Genomic DNA, 19,788 nt, shown 5'->3' with positions numbered 1-19,788 from the left:
GATCTAAGTCACTTGGAGGTGCCTAACATTTTGGCACCCCCAAGTGACTTAGCCTTTCCTTCCCCTTTAATGGTGTTTATTGCCTTAAAGTTAAGAGTCCAAAGCTACTCCTTGCTCTCTGTCTGTTGCAAGTGTGCTTATTAATAGGGGGTACAGTGTGCCAGTGTTCCCAAAACAGCCTGTGTCGATTGATGCAGCTTACTTGCGCCTAAAGAATCACATCCAGATGTCTTTTTGTTGCTAAGTGATAGAAAAGACATAGTCCTGACTCCAAACATTTTTATTGCAGTTTCAAATTGCATCGAATTACTGCCGGATATATTTTGACACCTTGGATGAAGTTGCATCAGATCTCCTAAACATACCTTTGTAGTATTATTGTAGTAAATGGCCTCACGTGGCCTGACTACCCATGTAATTACATGGGTAATTCGCCTTAACAGTGGCCATTCCCTTTGGCCATAGTTAAAAGTTTTGTGAAACAAAGTTTATATTTGTGCAGAACTGGAAATTAACTTTACTATGCATAAATCCAATAAGTGTTGATCTAAAAAGCACAGGTAGGGACCCATAGGGTTACTATGCCCCTATGGCTTTCAACCCTACCATTTCCTTCTTCCTGTTACTGGGCAGAGGCCCATGTATCTAGTGTTTCATTAGCATATGTGCCTTATTGGTTTATAGGTAGACCACTCCCTTTTGCACTCTAATATAGTGTTGGAAAAAGGGGTGGGTCTTTCTCTGGCTGCATCTGTTGACCCAGGTGGAAGTTCCACTGAGCCTGGGATAAACAGGGCCCCAGTAAAGCTGTCTACCCTAGAGACTATGTCTAGCTCTGGTGAAGTCGGGAAACAGGTCCGGTGAATGAGGAGTAGTAAGTATCAGGATAATTTATAAGAGCACTTTCTAGAAAAAGTGAGATAGTGAGATTAGTTAGAGCAGTTTCTGGCTCCAACCAGGAGAGATTAACTGGAAGTACTCTTCCCTACAGGCATTGTTGCCTTTAGAGTAGGACTACTGTTAAGATGCAGGTATCAGGTCAGTTTCTATCCCTGATCCATAGTTGGCTGTAAAGGAACCTTGACTGCTAAGGGACACCCTGAGGATAAAGATACTTGGCTAGGCTACTCTCCGCAGGGAGGCTGTGCTGGTTGGTGGTCCTTACCTTCCCCACCCTCGGCTGAGGTGGGCTAAGCCCGTGGACATATTTTTCTACCTTCTGCGCAATTATCTGATATCTCCTCTGTGTGAGTGTTGCCATAACACTGTGCACAAATTGTCTTGGAAAATAAACCAGTTAAGTTCTGGTTTACCACAAAGAACCTTCTGCGCCCATTCTTCCTTTTACTTTGCGCACAGCCCACATGAGTTGTAGTTTCACTACAGCCCAAGGATATTTCCACATAGCGAAAGCACATCTGGTGTGTAGAGGCCATTCTAGCTGGTGTTGCCTGTTTTCACAGCCAAATAGGGGTTACGCACACTGCAATAATTTATGTGTTGGTCCACCACAAAAAAGTTGGAATATTTAATTTTCCCATTCTCAGTTATGAAGCTGTTTAACCTGTGTTCTGTTACATGCATTATTTTTAATTTGTAGTGATGCCCACACACACACACCAGTAGTAGTGTAAACTAGAACTAAAGTAAATAATATGATGCAATGTTTCATGTTAAAACCACAACATATTTGAAGAGGGTGATAACCATCTGGATCCTTGTATTAAACTATATGCTTTTTTTTTTAGCCTTCCTTGAATCCAGAGGGAAGACATGAATCAGATGTGGTGCTTTTAAACCGATGGCACATTCGAAAATTTGAAGTTCAGCGTGGGGATATTGTGTCTTTAGTGTAAGTGAAACTTGTTCTAAATGTTTCTTTGTTATCCATGCTTGCCTATAAAATGTGGAATGATTTTTTTTGTCAAAGCATTAAAAATTAAATTTTTCAAGTTTCCTGTGCTGGAAGAAAAACTGAGCCAACTTTGACAGCTGCAAAACAGTATTCAGCAGACTTGATTGGCCTTTGGGTAATGTAATGTGGCATATTAAAAATACCACTAGCATATGCACTAAATTTCTCTCAGCACTGCCTGAATATGCTCTTATTAAATTCAAACCATTACTACTAATTTAGCTGTGTCAGGTAGGCTTTAGAATGTGTGTGGCACAAGGCGTTTATAACCTGATAAGTTATTGTGTGAGATCCTTGGTACCAGTAATGCATTACAGGCATGGGACCTGTCAGCCAGAATGCTCGGGACCCAGGGTAAATCCATAAGGGATTTTTCCATAATTTGGATCTCCATAACTTATGTCTGCTAAAAATAATCTAAATATTCAATAAACCCAATAGAATTGTTTTGCCTCCAAAAAGGATTAATTACATCTTAGTTAGGATCAAATACAAGATACTGTTTTATAATTACAGAGAAAAAGGAAATTATTTTTAAAAATTAGAATTATTTGCTTATAATGGAGTCTATAGGAGATGGCCTTTCCGTATTTCAGAACTTTCTGGATAATGGGTTTCTGGATAAGGGATCTTGCTGTTTTGCTTTGTGAGCGTTTCAGATTTTCCTAACATAATTTCAAAGATTAAAAGATGCTTTAAAAAATTGTTGTAAAAAAAAAGTTGTATACATTTGTTAGGCTAATTTTGTTCATTCTTTTTCATTAACATGGTGATTTTAACATTATTTATGCAGTATCCTACCTTTTCATATTCATGTCTGCCGTGACTTGATTTATTATTGAGGTATGCTTTCACCCTTGCCTGTCTGAACTGAAATAAGAATAGATATTTTATTGTAACTGCTGGTAAAATTTTCATATATTAGTTATACTGTGTACTTAGTGTTTTAGAAATCTTTCTTGTTTTATTGCATTTTTTAAATGTCATTTAGTACAACTAAGCTTGTACTTTTGGATGTTAACTTTAACCAGTGTAAAAAAAAAAATCTCTCTCCCTATTGCTTTATGTGGTCTGAGGTCAGGACCAAAAGATGGCACTGTTTCACAAATAATAAGGTATAATTATAAAGGAAAAGCTCTAGAAAGACAATGTCAAAACATGGTCAAGTGTCAGTGATACACAAGACCTTATTATTGGGTTATTCTTTTAAGGGCATTTAATTTCTGGATTTTGCTCAGGTTGTAGAGTGTATTGCACCACTCCTATAATGTTTATCTTGCATCCTGTGAATTTACTTTGCCTTGCATTTTGTTACTGTTGTATTTGCTTTTGATACTTGCAATATTTGCATACACATTCACACCACAATATCCATGTTTCATAAAGTCCTTTATTCCATACATTACACCATTTTGTCTCCTGCTCGGGGACTTCAAAAAGCCCTAACATATTAGCACTGTACATATTGCTCTGATATATTGGCAACCAGTGAAATGGGGTTACCTGGCCCTTTAAGAAACTTTTCAGGCTTTATGTCTATGGTGTATTTCTTTCCCTCTTTGGCAGTCAATGATGGAGCCATACTGCAGCTGCCAACCATACAAATTACAAGGAATCCTACTTGGGAATAAGAGTATGAGAAGGGGCATATAATAATATAATAATAATTTCAGGAATATAGGTAATTGTAAATACAACAAAGGGCAAATAAAAAAAAGGTTTTTATTGCTATGTTTTTGCAGCTCAGTTAAAGGAGACGGAAAGGCATTTTGGCAATTAATTGCCAATAGATTAGTCACAATAGTGTCACCTAGAATGCTATATTTATTCTGCAGAAAGCTTTACCATACCTAAGTAAACAGCCCTAGAAGCTCCCTCTGTTTAAGATAGCAGCTGCCATTTTAGCTTGGTCTCCGTAGCTTCCATGCTGCAGCTCTGGCTGCTGGAAGCTCAGATTACATAGCACAGTTGGGAGGGGGGAGAGTTGAGATGGGGAGAGAATTGAGATGGGAGGGGTAGAGAGGAGCAAACTGAGCAGACCCATGCTGTGTCCTGAAGGATTTTTTTGAGAGCAGGAAGTCTGACACAGAAGAACATATATATGCAAAAGAAAAGAAATCCTGTGTTTTTTTGACTTTATTTACATGAACAAAAACCAATGACATAGAGAGCACATGGTATCTGAATGCTTCCAACCAGTGTACCTACTGATTACTTAAGAAGCTACAGCAGGACTTTGTGTTTATTTACATAGAATTTCTGATAAAGCCTACTTAGTTTTTATCTTACCTTCTCTTTTAAAAAGCTGCACATAAGCCTGTCTGCTTTGTTCTAGGGCTATATGCACTATAGGCTCCCATAGTTGTACTTAGTATAGGGAAATACCTGTACTGGCATGTTTTGGCAGAGCTTTGGAGCCAGAGTCGTGGAGTTGGGTACCTGGAGTCGGAGTCAGCAAAAGTGTACCAACACCTAATAAATTTAAATTGTAATGCAAAAAAAATACAATTTTAAAATATTCTAGTTCAGATATTAGTCATAATAAAGTACTTCTCTGCTGGAAGAAAAAGCCCAGTGGGTAGTTATTTCACTAGTGTGAAGTCCAACTGAGCTATAATAACCTTATTGTTTTCATTTTTTGTCTTTTGTTTAAACTTTAGTTTTAAGGACTGTTTGTAGTTTCTTTAATAAATAAAATAAAAAGCCACAATGACATAGGCTTAGTTATAAATTTAGATGCAAACTTTAATAGTATCCTCATTCATATTGGCAGTGACAGGCTTGGATGACCAGTAGGGTAGTGCATCCTTATATAGTAAGGATTTGAAGCAATCACAAAACTTTTACCAGTGCAGGACACAATATATTAATTACTTAAACTTAAATTACATAAACTGAGAAGTTGAAGCTGAAGGATTTATGTACTGACTCCACAGCCCTATGTTTTGGGGTATCTCTCTTTGCATATGCAGTTGTCCTAACTTTGAACAATTCCACTTACATCTTCCTTTTTAATTCACTATGTCCTCAGTAACTTGCACACATGGCCTGCTAAGCCACGCAGTAAGGAAGGCTATGGAAGGTACGTATTAAGAAACGAAACTGCAAACTAAACTAAACTTGGGGGGAGTAAAACAAAAAAACATCAATAAAACATTCCCTCTTATAAAGGGAAATGTTTAAAGAATGGCACTTCACTGCACAAATTACTTACATGAGACTGACACAAAAATCTGATGTGTAAATTACATGAATGATTTGTCATCTGACATGTGCCTGTCAGAATTACATTTGAAAGGTCATTAGAAGTAATTCTGGAGATCATTGGCCCTTTATTTGACCATTAAATTATCCTTTGATTTCTAATATGCTTCTATTATCTAATATCCCTTTTATTTACTGCTGGGCTTACTGGTAGATACTTATTTCTAAGTGCCATATAAATAGGTTACAATTGATTGTGGGTTGCTAATTTGGGTATATGCAGTTTCAACATTTATCTGACATCAAAGTTATTCGTTAGCTTGAGGGATGTAAACTGGACACTGTTTTACATTTTGTCAACTAACCAGTTAGTATAAAGAGGAAGAGGATATACTCTGAATGTGAGGCACGGGGAATGAATATTCCCTGGTGTGTGCATGGGAGGGTTGTTGGCAAATAAATGGTTAACAGCTGTCAGAAGTGTGACAACAACAAGTTAGCCTGATTTCCCACCAACAGCAGTTGCTAGGGGCTATAATATCACACATAATATCACGTCATGGGTAATGTTTAACTGCCATAACATTGGTTATCTTAGGACATGTAGGCATGCTCATGGGGTATAAAAGGCCATCCGAGAAATGCCATCCGGCAGGAATACAGTGAGCTAGCTACATCTCCCCCATGTATATCTTAAGATACAGAAGCTAGTGTAGGTGCTGTTTCAAGTGACCCTCAGGCACAAAGGGCTGTACACTCTCCAGCCATGAGACTCCAGTCTCTCCCCCTCCCCAGTCTGTTCCCTCACAGGAAGAGTTGGAGGAACCCAGCACTTGTATTGGTGACAAGGCGTCAAAGATTTTACAGGAGCTGAGTAAGTTAATGCACATTATGCCTGCTGTGACTGATTCTGTGCCTGTACATGACAAAGCTACCCCTGGTGTGGCGTCAACACAATTAAATACAGGAGTTAATGAATATATTTCAAGGATTCTTTAGTCTGTCAAACTATCCCTTTGGGTTTACATTTGTCTAATACCGTTAAAGATAAGATCATCAGGGGAGAGTATATAGACATCCTCTCTCTCTCTCACCATCAGCAAACTAATTTCTAAAAGCTAAGCAAAAGGGGGATCCAGAGGAATCAAGAAGAAGGCCTGTGGCCAGAACTTATTCTTATTGGCTGCAGGCGTTCTGCATATACTCTAATATATTATGTCAGAAGCATCCAGAGTTTGGTTCAAGAACTTGGACATAATCCTGGAAGCTTTAAGAGCTTTTGAGGAATAACTTAGTACATTTATGATGACCAATGTAGACAGAAAAAATCTATTCATGGGGTACCAAGGTCATTGACCTATGGATGGAGATGTTAACAAGCAGGTCTCTCACCGTAGAGCCTAACAAATCTCAAACCACCACTGTTGGACATATAATAAAGTTTCTGCAAATGGCAAAACAGCCAAGTGGAAAACTGCTTTTTGCAGATCTGAAATGATGAAGCATTTAAACATTGATTGTGCTCTTGTCAAGGAAGTTTTACCTGAGTTTTCAAATTGTTGAGTTTTCTCTGGGTTTGGTGAAACACAAAGGTGTGTCCTATGATTAGCAGCTGTGCACATGCATTAGCTGGGAACTTAAACTTTGTATAAATGAGAATTTTCTTTTTTACCTTTTATGTTGTAATATCTCTCTTATGTACATGTACTTATAAAATTGTAATTATTGTTGAAATTAATATTTGTTTAATTTTAAAATGCATGATGTCACTGAATTGCAAAGCATGCTGGGAGCCTTGGGTATAAAAGGCCGCTCCAAGTCAGCAAGAGTCAGTTTGGCTTTGGCTCTCTTCAAGGAAAGATCTGTGTAAAGACTGCACTGCTGTTTTGATGCTGTGCTATACTGAGCAAAACACTTTTGCCTTCTGCTTCAAGGAATAAAGTCACAATTTTCTTTGTCAAGCAAGCTTCAGCTGACTCTGTAAAAGGGCCCAAACCACAAGTGCACATCATTTGACAAAGCAGTTGGTGTGTAGGCAGCCATCTTAGTGCAGGTCATAGTGCCTGAGTGAGTCTGAGCTTTCAGAAAAAGCCAGTGCCAAACATTTAGAACTGCAATTAGGTAACCTATTGTTTATCCTACTCCCATGTAACTTGAGGAGTCCCAAGCCGAACTTGGATTTCTTACTATTGATTCTGATATCTACTGGGAGCTGCTATCTTGCTAACTTCACATTGTTCTGCTGATTTGCTGCTGGGAGGGGGGGCGATGCTGAACTTGACGCTCAGCAGTAAAGTGTGACTGAAGTTTATCAGGGCAGAGGTCACATGGCTGTGGCACCCTGGAAAATTAAGAATATGGCTAGCCCCATGTGAAATTTCAAAATTAAATATAAAAAATCTGTTTGTATTTTTTAACAACACATTTTAATGCAGGATTCTGCTGGAGAAGCTCTATTAACTGATGTTTTGAAAAAAAACATGTTTTCCCATGACAGTATTTCTTTAATATTCTCAGGAATATAGTTCTGCAAAATATCTGGTTGAAAGCAAAACATGTGCCAGGCTATCAGAATTGCTTATCTGATCGCTTCCGGTTTGCCAAATGTAACATTTTATTGTTTATTATTATACGTGTTGGAGCAATTTGAAACTCAACATGCACTGTCATTCATCAAAAAGCAGTTAGCAGGAATATCATTTTTCCACAGTATGCTGGGTGCAGATGATATAACAAAAGCACCAGTAATCAAACAGATATGTAAGGTTATAGCCAGGAGCACTGTTAGCAGGGAAGATAGAAAAACCATTGTACATGTTGTGCAACTTACTCTTAGCATTGCAGTCGATCTGCTCCTCTTCATATGAGACTAAGTTGTTTCAATTATTATTTCTTTTAATGTATTTTGCTGCACTGAGAATTAGCGAGGCTGTGTCAGAATCAAGATTCAGGCCGGTTGGCTTGCTTCTTGAGCATGTCTCATTAATTCACAATAGGTTGAAGGTGTATGGTCGAAAATCTAAAAATGAACCATTGTGGCTTTGTGTCTTCAACCTGTGTCCAGTAACTGCCTTTACTAAGTTTCTCACTTTTAGACCACCATCAAGGGCCCTTTGTTTACACATATAGCGCCATGAGCTTGAGTTGTGTATAGCAGGTCTGATGATATCCACCTGTTGGATATAGGTAATGCCATTTTTAATAACGGGCTGTAAATGGCAATTGCTTCATTTAAATGGAGATGTGCCAAACCAACTTTCAATGAATGAAGTGGCTTAGCATTGTGGAAAAAATGTGGTCTTGGTTAATAAAAAGGCTCATGGCTGAATGGAAGCGCATCCTCTATCTAACTTATGATCCTAAACCTTATAACCAGACACTACATACATATTTGGTTAATCAAGTTAAGCTGTAGAGAAGTAACAAACTGTGATCCCATTATTGGTTTCTTTTTTCTTTTATCTTTAAAATCTCACTCAGTTGTAAACTCGTACAGGTATAGGACCCATTATCCAGAATGCTCGGGACCAAGGATATTCCGGATAAGGGGTCTTTCCATAATTTGGATCTCAATACCTTAAGTCTACTAAAAAATCAATAAAACATTAATTAAACCCAATAGGATTGTTTTGCACCCAATAAGGATTAATTATATCTTAGTTGGAATCAATTACAAGGTTCTGTTTTATTTCTACATAGAAAAAGGAAATCAGTTTTAAAATTCTGAATTATTTGATTAAAATGGAGTCTATGGGAGACGGGCATTCCGTAATTCGGAGCTTTCTGGATAACGGGTTTCCGGATAAGGGGTCCGATACCTGTACTAGTGTTTAAAGTTCAACAAAATAAGATATGTATAATTTAGACATACATACAATGCTTCTTGTAATATCTTTTTTTTTTTGAGAGATAAAGTTTGGGACAATGTATGTAACAGAATATATTTCTTATCCTGTTTAAAATCAATAAAAATTATTTACATTAAAAAAAAATGCTCATGGCTGGGTATGAAATAGGGCTGAGCCTTATTGATTGAAAAAGGTTATAAATAGGCAGCCTTTAAAAGAGATGGTGATTAGAGAGGCTGGCTAGGTTCATGACAAGTTGTTCTATTTTGTCAACTTCGGAGTTGTTATTGACATGTATTGTTAAATTAAACGTTTTTTTCAAATAAAATGCTGCGGCCTTTCTTCAACTCAACCTGATTGTGCTCAGTGTAGTTTATAAGTCCAACATACCACTCCCATGTACAAGTGTACTGTTCTGACCAGCTGCCAAACAAGAGCTAAAACGAATGTCATTATCTTTTATCACAGGAGCTTGGGGCTTCTGAAACTTTGGTTCAAATCAGTGTTTTCCTACACATTTTTAAAATTATATATCGCTATTATTCAGTAGTTTTCATTTTGGTCAAGGTTAGTTTTGCTCTGGGGCAAACATATGTTAGAATTTGTTATGACACACATGTCTGTGGTTTAAGACGTGCTGTGAATCCATTTCAGGTTAGAAGAGGAATTACCTGTCTCCCAAGTTTCTGTATTGAATGTTTGTGGTCCCACTTGATTTCCACTTCAGCACTGGTTGAGATAATAATATGACTGAAGCAAGTTACTCTGACCTTGTCTGCTTTTGTTTAACTGTTTTATATGCAAAGCTGCAAAGGTGGCTGCCATGAGGACAGAATTTAAGGAATCAGTTGAAAATACACTCTTGTTTTGTTTTTACACGGTTTTCAATTTCTCCAATTACTTTGCTGTGTTCTGAAAATACTCTTTGCATCCACTAATAATCTGTAAACATCATGGCTGTTCCACTGAGTATCACTGCTGCATAATTATACTTTTTATATTTAATGCGTAAAGCTTAAAAAGGGTGCATTTGTAGGGAAAAATATTAGGTGAAATCATGCCAGAACCTACCTTTTTAGCAGCTTTATGTGTCTGATAAGACTTTGGCATGCTTACATTTGTTTTATCTAAGATGAACAGATCTTGCTACTCAACATACCTATCCTTTATGTGAATCAATCTGTCATTCTGTGCCTGTAGAGTGTACTCTGTAAGTGAGCAATGGAAATTAGAGGAATAATATTATAGTCTTCTATATGATACAGGGCTTTTATGATACATCAATCATATTTGGTGCTTAAATCAGCATTTAAATAGTGTTTTATCACCTACAGTATGTTATAATGCACTTATACAGTATTATAATGCCATCACTGGAGTCACTATCCAGCAAAAGCCTTGCATGTTTAACTGACATTATTGCCACTATGCTGTGCTTTTATGGGGTAATGTAAAAAACTTGCAAAGTTTGTTACATATCTAGTTACTGTTAGCCTCTAATAAGCAGATAGAATTTGCTGATAGCGCATTATGAAGCATACAGCTTATTAATTGCTTTGAGTTATTAAGCGTGGGCATGCACCTATTATTACATTCAGTAGTGAGTGAAAATATTTAGTCTTTCCTTGCCCATAAGGCCCAGCGTATACCACTGACTTAAGGTGAATGAGTATACAAGGCAGCTAGTCCCTTTTTTTGGATGAACGTGGTCTTTCCAGAAACTGTACCCCCAAAGCCCTGTCCAGATATAACTGAACCTAAGCACTAGAAAATATTAATGGTTTTATTTGACTTAGGATAAAATATTGCCCTTTACATCTTTTCCATTGAGTCATCATTTTGTGACAGTCAGAGATCACATTTTGCTCCCTCAGAGATCACATGACCAGAAATAGTGCAGCTCTAACTGTAACAGAAAGAAGTGTGGAAGCAAAAGGCAGAACTTGGCTTGGTTTGTTTGTGTGCACTGTGAATTTTATTGTCCCAGGAGGCAGCCCTTAATTCTTAATATTTTCTATTTAGGATTATCCAGTGGCACATACTACTACAAAAGGATATTTTTATGACAATGGTTTATTTAGATGAAGCAGAATTTTAGACTCTATATGAGCTGGTTCATGCAATACATTTTTATACAGATCTGGATTGTTCGGGGGTATAGTTTTCCTTTTAATTTGGTTACAATACATAACATATTAAAAATGCCAAATCATTTACATTTATTATGCTTTTCTTACTTTATTATAAACTAGGTAAGAAAGCACTTACAGTACTTTATACTGCAATTTAAGTTGTTTCCTTTCTGTAAATGCACTAATACTTGTATCTGAACTTTTATTTTATCCAGAACAATAGTTGTCGACAACATATGAGATTTAGAGATTTTAGTGGCTTTAAATTGTAACTTTTGCAGATCCTGAGGAAAAAATGTGTACCTGCTAGCGCAGCAGAACGAGAGTGTCCCAAAGTAACAAATGTGGTACAAGTGAAGTCCGTAATGGCTCATAAAATTATGGTAGGCAATAAAGAGAAAAACAATAAATATTTGCAACAATCTTCATTGCTAACAGTGAATAATAAATACAATATGAAAAGTTCAATACAGCATTTTTTTTCTGCATAGGTTAGTTGAAATATGAAAACATATTCTAATCTAAAAAGTACTGGAAAAAAGTGTATTTTCAGTTCTATCCTCTCATTATACTTATCATGATTTTCATTTGATTGTATGGATGCTAAGAAAACAATGTTTTAGAGGAGGTCTTCCATAAGAAGAATGCAGAAAGATCTGTTTTATATATATATTAGATATAATTAATCATTAATGATGGCATAACAATCCTATTGGATTTACTTAATGTTTAAATTATTTTTAATAGACTTATGGTGATCTAAATTACAAAAGAATCCCTTACCTGGAAAAACACAGGTCCCAAGCATTGTATATATAAATGGGAACCCCTCTAAATTCTTTTGTTGTTTTGTTTAACATGGCTTAGCTTTCAAAGTAGCAACTTCCTTTTAATATATAACATGCTGTATGGAAACAGTAGTATTTCAGTAGTGACATAAAGTTTATTGGATTAACAGAAAATATGCAATATGCATCATAACAAAATTAGACAGGTGCATAAATTTGGGCACCCCGTATTATTGATTATAGATATTATATCAATACTTAGTTGAGCCTCCTTTTGCAAATGTAACAGCCTCTAGACGCTTCCTATAGCCTTTGATGAGTGTCTGGATTCTGGATGGCGGTATGTTTGACCAGTCGTCCATACAAAATCTCTCCAGTTCAGTTACATTTGATGGCTGCCGAGCATGGACAGCATGCTTCAAATCATCCCATAGATTTCCAATGATATTCCAGTTGGGGGACTGTGACGGCCATTCCAGAATATTGTACTTCTCCCTCTTTCTCCCTCTCAATGCCTTTTTAGATCTCCAACTGTGTTTAAGGTCATTGTCTTGTTGGAATATCCAACCCCTGCGTAACTTCAATTTTGTGACTGATGAACATTATCCTGAAACTTTTTTTGATATTGGGTTGAATTCATCCAACCTGTGACTTTAACATGGGCCCCAGTCCCTGAACTAGTCACACAGCCCCACAGCATGATGGAACCCCACAAAATTTGACAATAGGTAGCAGGTTTTTTTCTTGGAATGTGGTGTTCCACCATGGAAAGCGCTTTTTGTTATGACCAAATAACTCAATTTTTGTCTCATCAGTCCAAAGCACTTTGTTCCAAAATGACTGTGGCTTGTCTAGATGAGCTTTTGCATACAACAAGTGACTCTGTTTGTGGCCTGAGTGCAGAAAGGGCTTCTTTCTCATCATCCTGCCATACAGATTACTTTGTGCAAATTGCACTGAATTGTAGAACGATGTACAGATACACCATCTGCAGCAAGATGTTCTTGCAGGTCTTTGGAGGTGATATTCGGGTAACCATTCTCACAGTCCTCCGCATATGCCACTCCTGTATTTTTATTGGCCTGCCAGACCTGAGTTTTACAGCAACTGTGCCTGTGGCCTTCCATTTCCTGATTACATTCCTTACAGTTGAAACTGACAGTTTAAACCTCTGAGAGCTTTTTGTAGCCTTCCCCTAAACCATGATACTGAAGAATCTTTGTTTTCAGATCTTTTGAGAGTTGCTTTGAGGATCCCATGCTGTTACTCTTCAGAGGAGAGTCAAACAGAAGCACAACTTGCAATTGGCCACCTTAAAGGAACAGCAACATCAAAAAAAGTGTTTTAAAGTAATTAAAATATAATGTGCTGTTGCTTTGCAAAAAACTGGTGTTTTTACTACAGAAAAGCAGAAAAGCTACTATATAAATAAGCTGCATTCAAGCTGGAAAAAAGGAGAAAAGGCACAGGTTACATAGCAGATAACTAGTAGATAAGCCCCAATATAATGGGGGTTTATCTGTTATCTGCTAAGTAACCTATGCCTTTTCTCCTTTTTTCCAGCTTGAATGGCTGCCCCTCTGGCTACACAGCAGCTTATTTATATAAACTATAGTAGTCTTTGAAGCAAACACACCAGTTGTAGCAATGCAGGGCAGCAGTACATTATATTGTAATTACATTTATACTCTTTCATTTTTTGGTGTTACTGTTCCTTTAAAGGAGAAGGAAAGGCTAAGTCACTTTGGGGTGCCAAAATGTTAGGCACCCTCAAGTGACTTTAATAACTTACCTTTTACCCCGGGCTGGTGCCCTTGTTAGAAAACTGCACCAGCCGGGGGTATCTGTGACGAGTATTTCCTCTTCCTTCTGTCGATAAAATCCCTGGGCCGGCGCATGCGCAGTAGAGTGGAAAGCTAACTTTTTTGTTAGAGTTCGGCTTTTCACTCTTCACTGCACATGCGGAAGCGCGCGAAGAAGGAAGAGGAGATCAAGTTTGCAGCTACCCCGGGCTGGGGGGCTGGTGCTGTTTCTCCTAACAGGGGCACCAGCCCGGGGTAAAAGGTAGGCGATTAAAGTCACTTGGAGGTGCCTAACATTTTGGCACCCCCAAGTGACTTAGCCTTTCCTTCTTCTTTGAATACCTTTTCTCATGATTGGACAAACCTGCCTATGAAGTTCAAAGCTTAACAAGCTAATCCAACCAATTTGGCGTTGCCAGTAATTAGTATTGAGCAATTACATGCATTCAAATTAGCAAAATTACTAGGGTACCCAAATTTTAGCACAGCCAGTTTTTCACATTTGTTTTATTTCCATACAAATAAGTACTGCTTCACTAAAAATCTTTGTTCAGAAAACACCCCAGTACTCAGATGTTCCTGGGAAATGAAAGACATATCACTGTTATCTTTTTTGTTGAAATTGGAGTAAATTATTATGCAAGCTGAGTGGGGTACCCAAATTTTTTCATATGACTATATATACATACATACATATATAGGTATGGGACCTACATAGTTACAAAGGGTTGAAAAAAGACCAGAGTCAATCAAGTTCAACCCTTCCAAGTAAACCTAGCACAGACAACCAATACTTACCAATCTATACCAACACATACATAACTATATATACAAACATTAATACTAACTGTAGATATTAGTATCACAATAGCCTTGGATATTATGCTTGTTCAAGAACTCATCCAGGCCCCTCTTAAAGGCATTAACAGAATCTGCCATAACAACATCATTAGGAAGGGCATTCCCCAACCTCACTGCCCTCACCATGAAAAAGCACCTACACTGCTTCAAATGGAAGCTCCGTTCCTCTATCTAAAGGGGTAACCTCTGGTGCGTTGATTGTTTTTATGGGAAAAAAGAACACCCCTTATCTGCCTATAATCCTCTCTAATGAATTTGTACAGAGTAATCATGTCCCCTTGCAAGCGCTTCTTTTCCATAGAAAACAACCCCAACCTTGACAGTCTAACCTCATAGCTTAAATCTTCCATCCCCTTTACCAGTTTAGTTGCACGTCTCTGCACCTGTTATCCAGAATGCTCAAGACCTGGTTTTCTGTTATGCCATCATTAATGATTAATTATATTTAATTATGATCAAGTACAAGGTACTGTTTTATTACAGACAAAAAGGAAATCATTCTTAAATATTTTAATTGTTTGATTAAAATAGAGTCAATGGTAGATCTTGTAATTCAGAGCTTTGTGGATAACAGGTTTCTTAAAGATGGATCCCATATCTGTATTTCTAAAGAAACGGTTTGGCCAATATTAAACAGTATATTATTTGCTGATCCATAAATATTGTGCTGCTTTTTAACTACTGTGATTAGGTTCACACGAGCACACAGGACATGCATATTTCTAAACCATGATCATGCTTGCTGTTGTATTATATGCAATATATTCTGTAGATGTTTTTCTTTCCCAGGGAATGTACCCTATATGCATAAAATGTAATATCCTTGTTTAAAGCTTGTGGTTAAAGTTTTAAACTCCCCCCTCCCACGTTTTTTGTGACATCAATCCAGGCTTCGGCCTGTAAATGCTTCCATCAGCATCTACTTTCTCAGTATAATGGTGACCAATCTGTAGAAAGCAGTGCAAATGGAAATTTCCAAATAATATACGTTAAAATGTCACACTACTGTTCTGTATCTCTGTATTAGTGACATGACGTGGCTTAGCCAGGTCCCTATCAATGACCATCCACAGCCTCCTCCACTGGGGTGCACCCACTCAATCTCAATCCCCTGTAAAGCTGAACCTTATAGTCCCCTCTCTGCTGTATGGTAGTTATTCCAATGCATGCTCTACAGCCTTACACTATTATAATATTATCTCAGTCTTTCAAAAGAAACGTTAAAAATAAATAACTAAAAAGACATTGCCATAATTCTGTTTCCCTGTTTGAATTACTCTTTGAGGTTGTGCTGTATATATATATATTTTAATTTGAACTTTAGAAATTCATTATTATTACAACACACTCCAAAAATTTACAGGCAGGTAAACTCACTTCTGAAAAAAGCAACCAGGGTGAGTGTGCAATAGGGACTTTAGTTTGTTAGCCCCACCAGGACAGGGTCTGATTGAGTGATGTATAATCTTTGTAGAAGTGCTGCAAAATACGTCACAATACAATACTATATAAAACACTATATGAAAACAAGTAATACATTTTGCAGACATTGTTATATATGTAAACAAGAGGGATTTTTAGACTAAGACAACTCCTTATCTGATTTGGCATTATATGCTATTTATAACCTAATATTCCTTTATACAACTCCAGTCCGTAGTGCATCTAGTATGGGTTTATAAGAGAGCAAGATGACTGTCAAGTGAATACCTCTGTCTTTGTTAGAACATAATGATTCTATCTCTTTTTATAGCATGATGAATATGAGTGCTTTTTAAAGCATGCATTATTAATCACAACATAGAGCTATAAACCCTGGCTCTCGTGTCTTGCAAAGATTATTATATTTAGTGACAAATGTCCTGTTTTGCTGTCTAATAAAACTAAAATGTCTCATAATCTTCTTGACATGATGACAAAGTAATAGTTTTAATGTACATGTATAGTGCGTACAATAATATTTTTATCAATTTATAACATGATAGTAAAAATACCGAATGTTAACTTTACTGTTGATTTCTGTGACCTTCTTTGATGTTTAGAGATAACTGTGGTATCTTCAAAATGGTCTGAGGAAATCTGTCAGCATTGCTTACTCAGCTGAAGATACATTGAACCTTTTGTTCTTCAAGATAATTAGAGGCTGCATTGTAAAAATGTTCTTTATGAACAATGCATAGACAAGAGTTTGGACTGTTTTTTGTAAACCCCAGGCATTCAAAAATAATGTATTATGAATACTAATTATAATAGAAGTCTATTATAACTAAATCTTGTGCCATAGACATTGATCATTTCACATACTATGAAAATGGTATTGGTTGTATTAGCTTTATATTGGTTTGCATTTACCCAGCCTGGCATTTTATCTAATGTCTGATTTAATATGGACTCTGAACCCTAACAAAAGTAGTGGTTTGAATGTGGAACTAAAGGATGAGTAGGAGAAGACTGATAAGGGTAATGGCGGACAGAGTGCTTTGCAGAACAATGCATTTTTGTGTGATAACACTGTTGGACTGGACTGCGCAGGCAATCTTCTTTGTCTTTAATTTTGTTATGGTTAGAATTTTAAGAAGTAATTTATATCAGATTTATCATGAGAATGCCATCTTTTATAGAGACACCTAGCATACAGGGATCTCATTTATAGGAGACATTTTGTATATTCATATACAGGTATGGGACCCGTTATCCAGAATGCTCGGGACCTGGGGTTTTCCAGATAAGGTGTCTTTCCATAATTTGGATCTCCTATCTAAAGTCTGCTAATGAAATTATTTAAACAGTAATTAAACCCAAGAGGACTGTTTAGGCTACAATAAGGATTAATTATATCTTAGTTGGGAGCAAGTACAAGCTACTGTTTTATTATTAGAGAGAAAAATGAAATCATTTTTAAAAATGTGAATTATTTGATTACAATGGAGTCTATAGAAGATGGCCTTTCCGTAATTTGGAACTTTCTGGATAATGGGTTTCCGAACAAGGGGTCCGATACCTGTACTAGTATAATATTCACACATTTTTCAAAACAACCGGAGTGCTACTGTTTTCTTCATTTTAGTATAATATTCTCCCTTCCTTAGAATATGTATTGATGCAGAAAAAAACAATTTTGAAAGTATTTTACCTTCTTAAAATATAATTACATAAAGAGCTCTTCAGTGAGAGAGTCTCTACGGACTCTAAGGTACTACTAAGAGACCCCAGACCCAGTTTATAATCTAGTACCAATACAAGATGAATGCTATGCAAAACATTCCTAATTGTCATGCAGCCCATAAAGAGATACCAACACCTGAAATTAAACTGTTTTTACATCAATCATAACATTGTTTTTGCATGATATTTATAATTTTGCTTTTAAAGTATTTGCCCGATGCTTTTACATACCTACCTATCTGATCCCCCCATGTTCCTCTATGAGGGGCGGCCATATTTGTGCAGCAGTAGGAGTATTAGAAGCTATAACTGACAGGCTGAGAAGGGACAGTCAGGTTGGCAAAACAGGTTTGGGAGCTTCAAGTAACAATTACTTACAGAAGCAAACCTATGAGTGAAAAACTACCAACGCTTCCTATAGGTGATTTTAAGAGCAGATTTATCAAAATGTGAGTTTAGAGCCTAATACTTAAAGACTCAACCATGTTTTATTAATTTTAGAAGTGTATTCACCATTTAAAAGTTCCCAATTACGGAAAGGTTATCTCCCATAGACTCAATTATCAGCAAATCATTCTAATTTTTAAAAATGATTTCCTTTTTCTCTATAATAATAATAATAATAATAATAATAATAATAAAACAGTACCTTGTAATTGATCCCAATTAAGATATAATTAATTCTTATCAGTCACATGTGCATCTGTGCCTTTTATTTAAACCCCGGCCCCATCTCTGACATGCTTTTGTGCAGATTTAATGAGCAGAGCAGGCTTGTCCCTCCCCCATGAGTTAACTAGATTGAAAACTAGACACAGATACAGTGGTATGGCACACAAAGCACGTTTTGGCAACTCTTTCTATATACACAATACCAGTCAATGACGTCTATGTTTAGTTTCCCCCAGAGATGCTGCAATGTGATGGTATTGCATACATATTACGGTAAAATATGCTCTATTGATTGCCTTTGTGGCCCGGGTTTACAAACCTTATGCACAATTGTATGTATATAATGCACCCAGAACACAGCAGTATATGTGCACAGCCAACTATATTTGTAATACCCACAGAAAACATCAGGATTAATGCAATGCCAGCTTCATGATTTTTGCCCACAGAACACATAGCTGAATAAATAAGTGCCAATTTCATTATAATGTCCCTGAACACATAGCAGAGCATGGGACTGAGCAGGAAATATGACAGTGTTTAAGTTTTTGTGCAGGAGCGTTACCAAAAAAAATCACCAGTAATAGGGAGGACACTGGGGATTTAGAGAAAAATTGGTATCAGTATGGGGTCTGTTTTCCAGAAACCAGAAGTTTCAAATTACAGGAAGGCCATATCTCCCGATATAATCAAATAATTATTTTTTTTAACGATTTTCTTTTTTTCTCTAATAATGAAACAGTACGTTGATCTTGATTGTAACGAAGATGTATGAATCCAATTTTGGTGACAAAATAATTCTGCTGGGTTTATTTAATGTTTACATTATTTTTAGTTGATTTAAGGTATGGTAAAATTTTGTAAATATCCCTTATCTGGAAATCCCCAGGCCTGTATTTGCAACAAGTGGTTACTTCGATGGAAGTCAACATAGAATATAGGGTATTTGAAAAAAATAGTGGGAAATGAAATTCGCTGGTAATAAAGACTTTAAAGGGACTTGATGGGAGACTTAGGCAAAGCTTGCTCAAAGTGATACTGGCATTAAAAAAAACTACTCTTCAAAATATGAATGTACATTGAATCCGCCCCCTATGCTGCTAACAGCTTTCTGAAATGCCTGCACCCAGGCCCACCATATTAACTTGGGTTCAGGCACATAGAGCGGATTTCAGCACCAAAATGCATACTTTCCATGCCGAAATCCGCTCTGTGTGCCTACTTAAAAAGTAGGCTGTGGTGGTTCTGGCTAAGGGATATAGCATTTAAAGGAACATTTTAGGATCAATCTAATTTGTTTAGCTTTAGTCTTTAATTAATTTAACATACTACTGGTGTACTGGTGTTCTACATGAAATTCAGGTATAAATGAGATTGACACCAAAACACCATGGCACACAG

At 36.8% G+C, this 19,788-nt stretch overlaps 1 protein-coding gene across 3 annotated transcripts in view; it reads left to right on the top strand.

The window, feature by feature from the left end:
* The window catches only part of immp2l (inner mitochondrial membrane peptidase subunit 2), a 509,027-nt gene that overhangs the window by 17,407 nt on the left and 471,832 nt on the right, over nucleotides 1-19,788 (top strand). For all 3 annotated transcript variants that reach the window (XM_031898959.1, XM_031898960.1, XM_031898961.1), the window contains exon 3: nucleotides 1,749-1,852. In XM_031898959.1, coding sequence (XP_031754819.1) covers nucleotides 1,749-1,852 — 104 coding nt within the window. The remainder of the gene's footprint in view (nucleotides 1-1,748; nucleotides 1,853-19,788) is intronic.

This window comes from Xenopus tropicalis, chromosome 3 (genome assembly GCF_000004195.4).
Source record: "Xenopus tropicalis strain Nigerian chromosome 3, UCB_Xtro_10.0, whole genome shotgun sequence".
Lineage (NCBI taxonomy): Eukaryota > Metazoa > Chordata > Amphibia > Anura > Pipidae > Xenopus > Xenopus tropicalis.
Note: the sequence above shows the minus strand (reverse complement) of the source record. Positions and strands in the feature narration are given on the sequence as shown.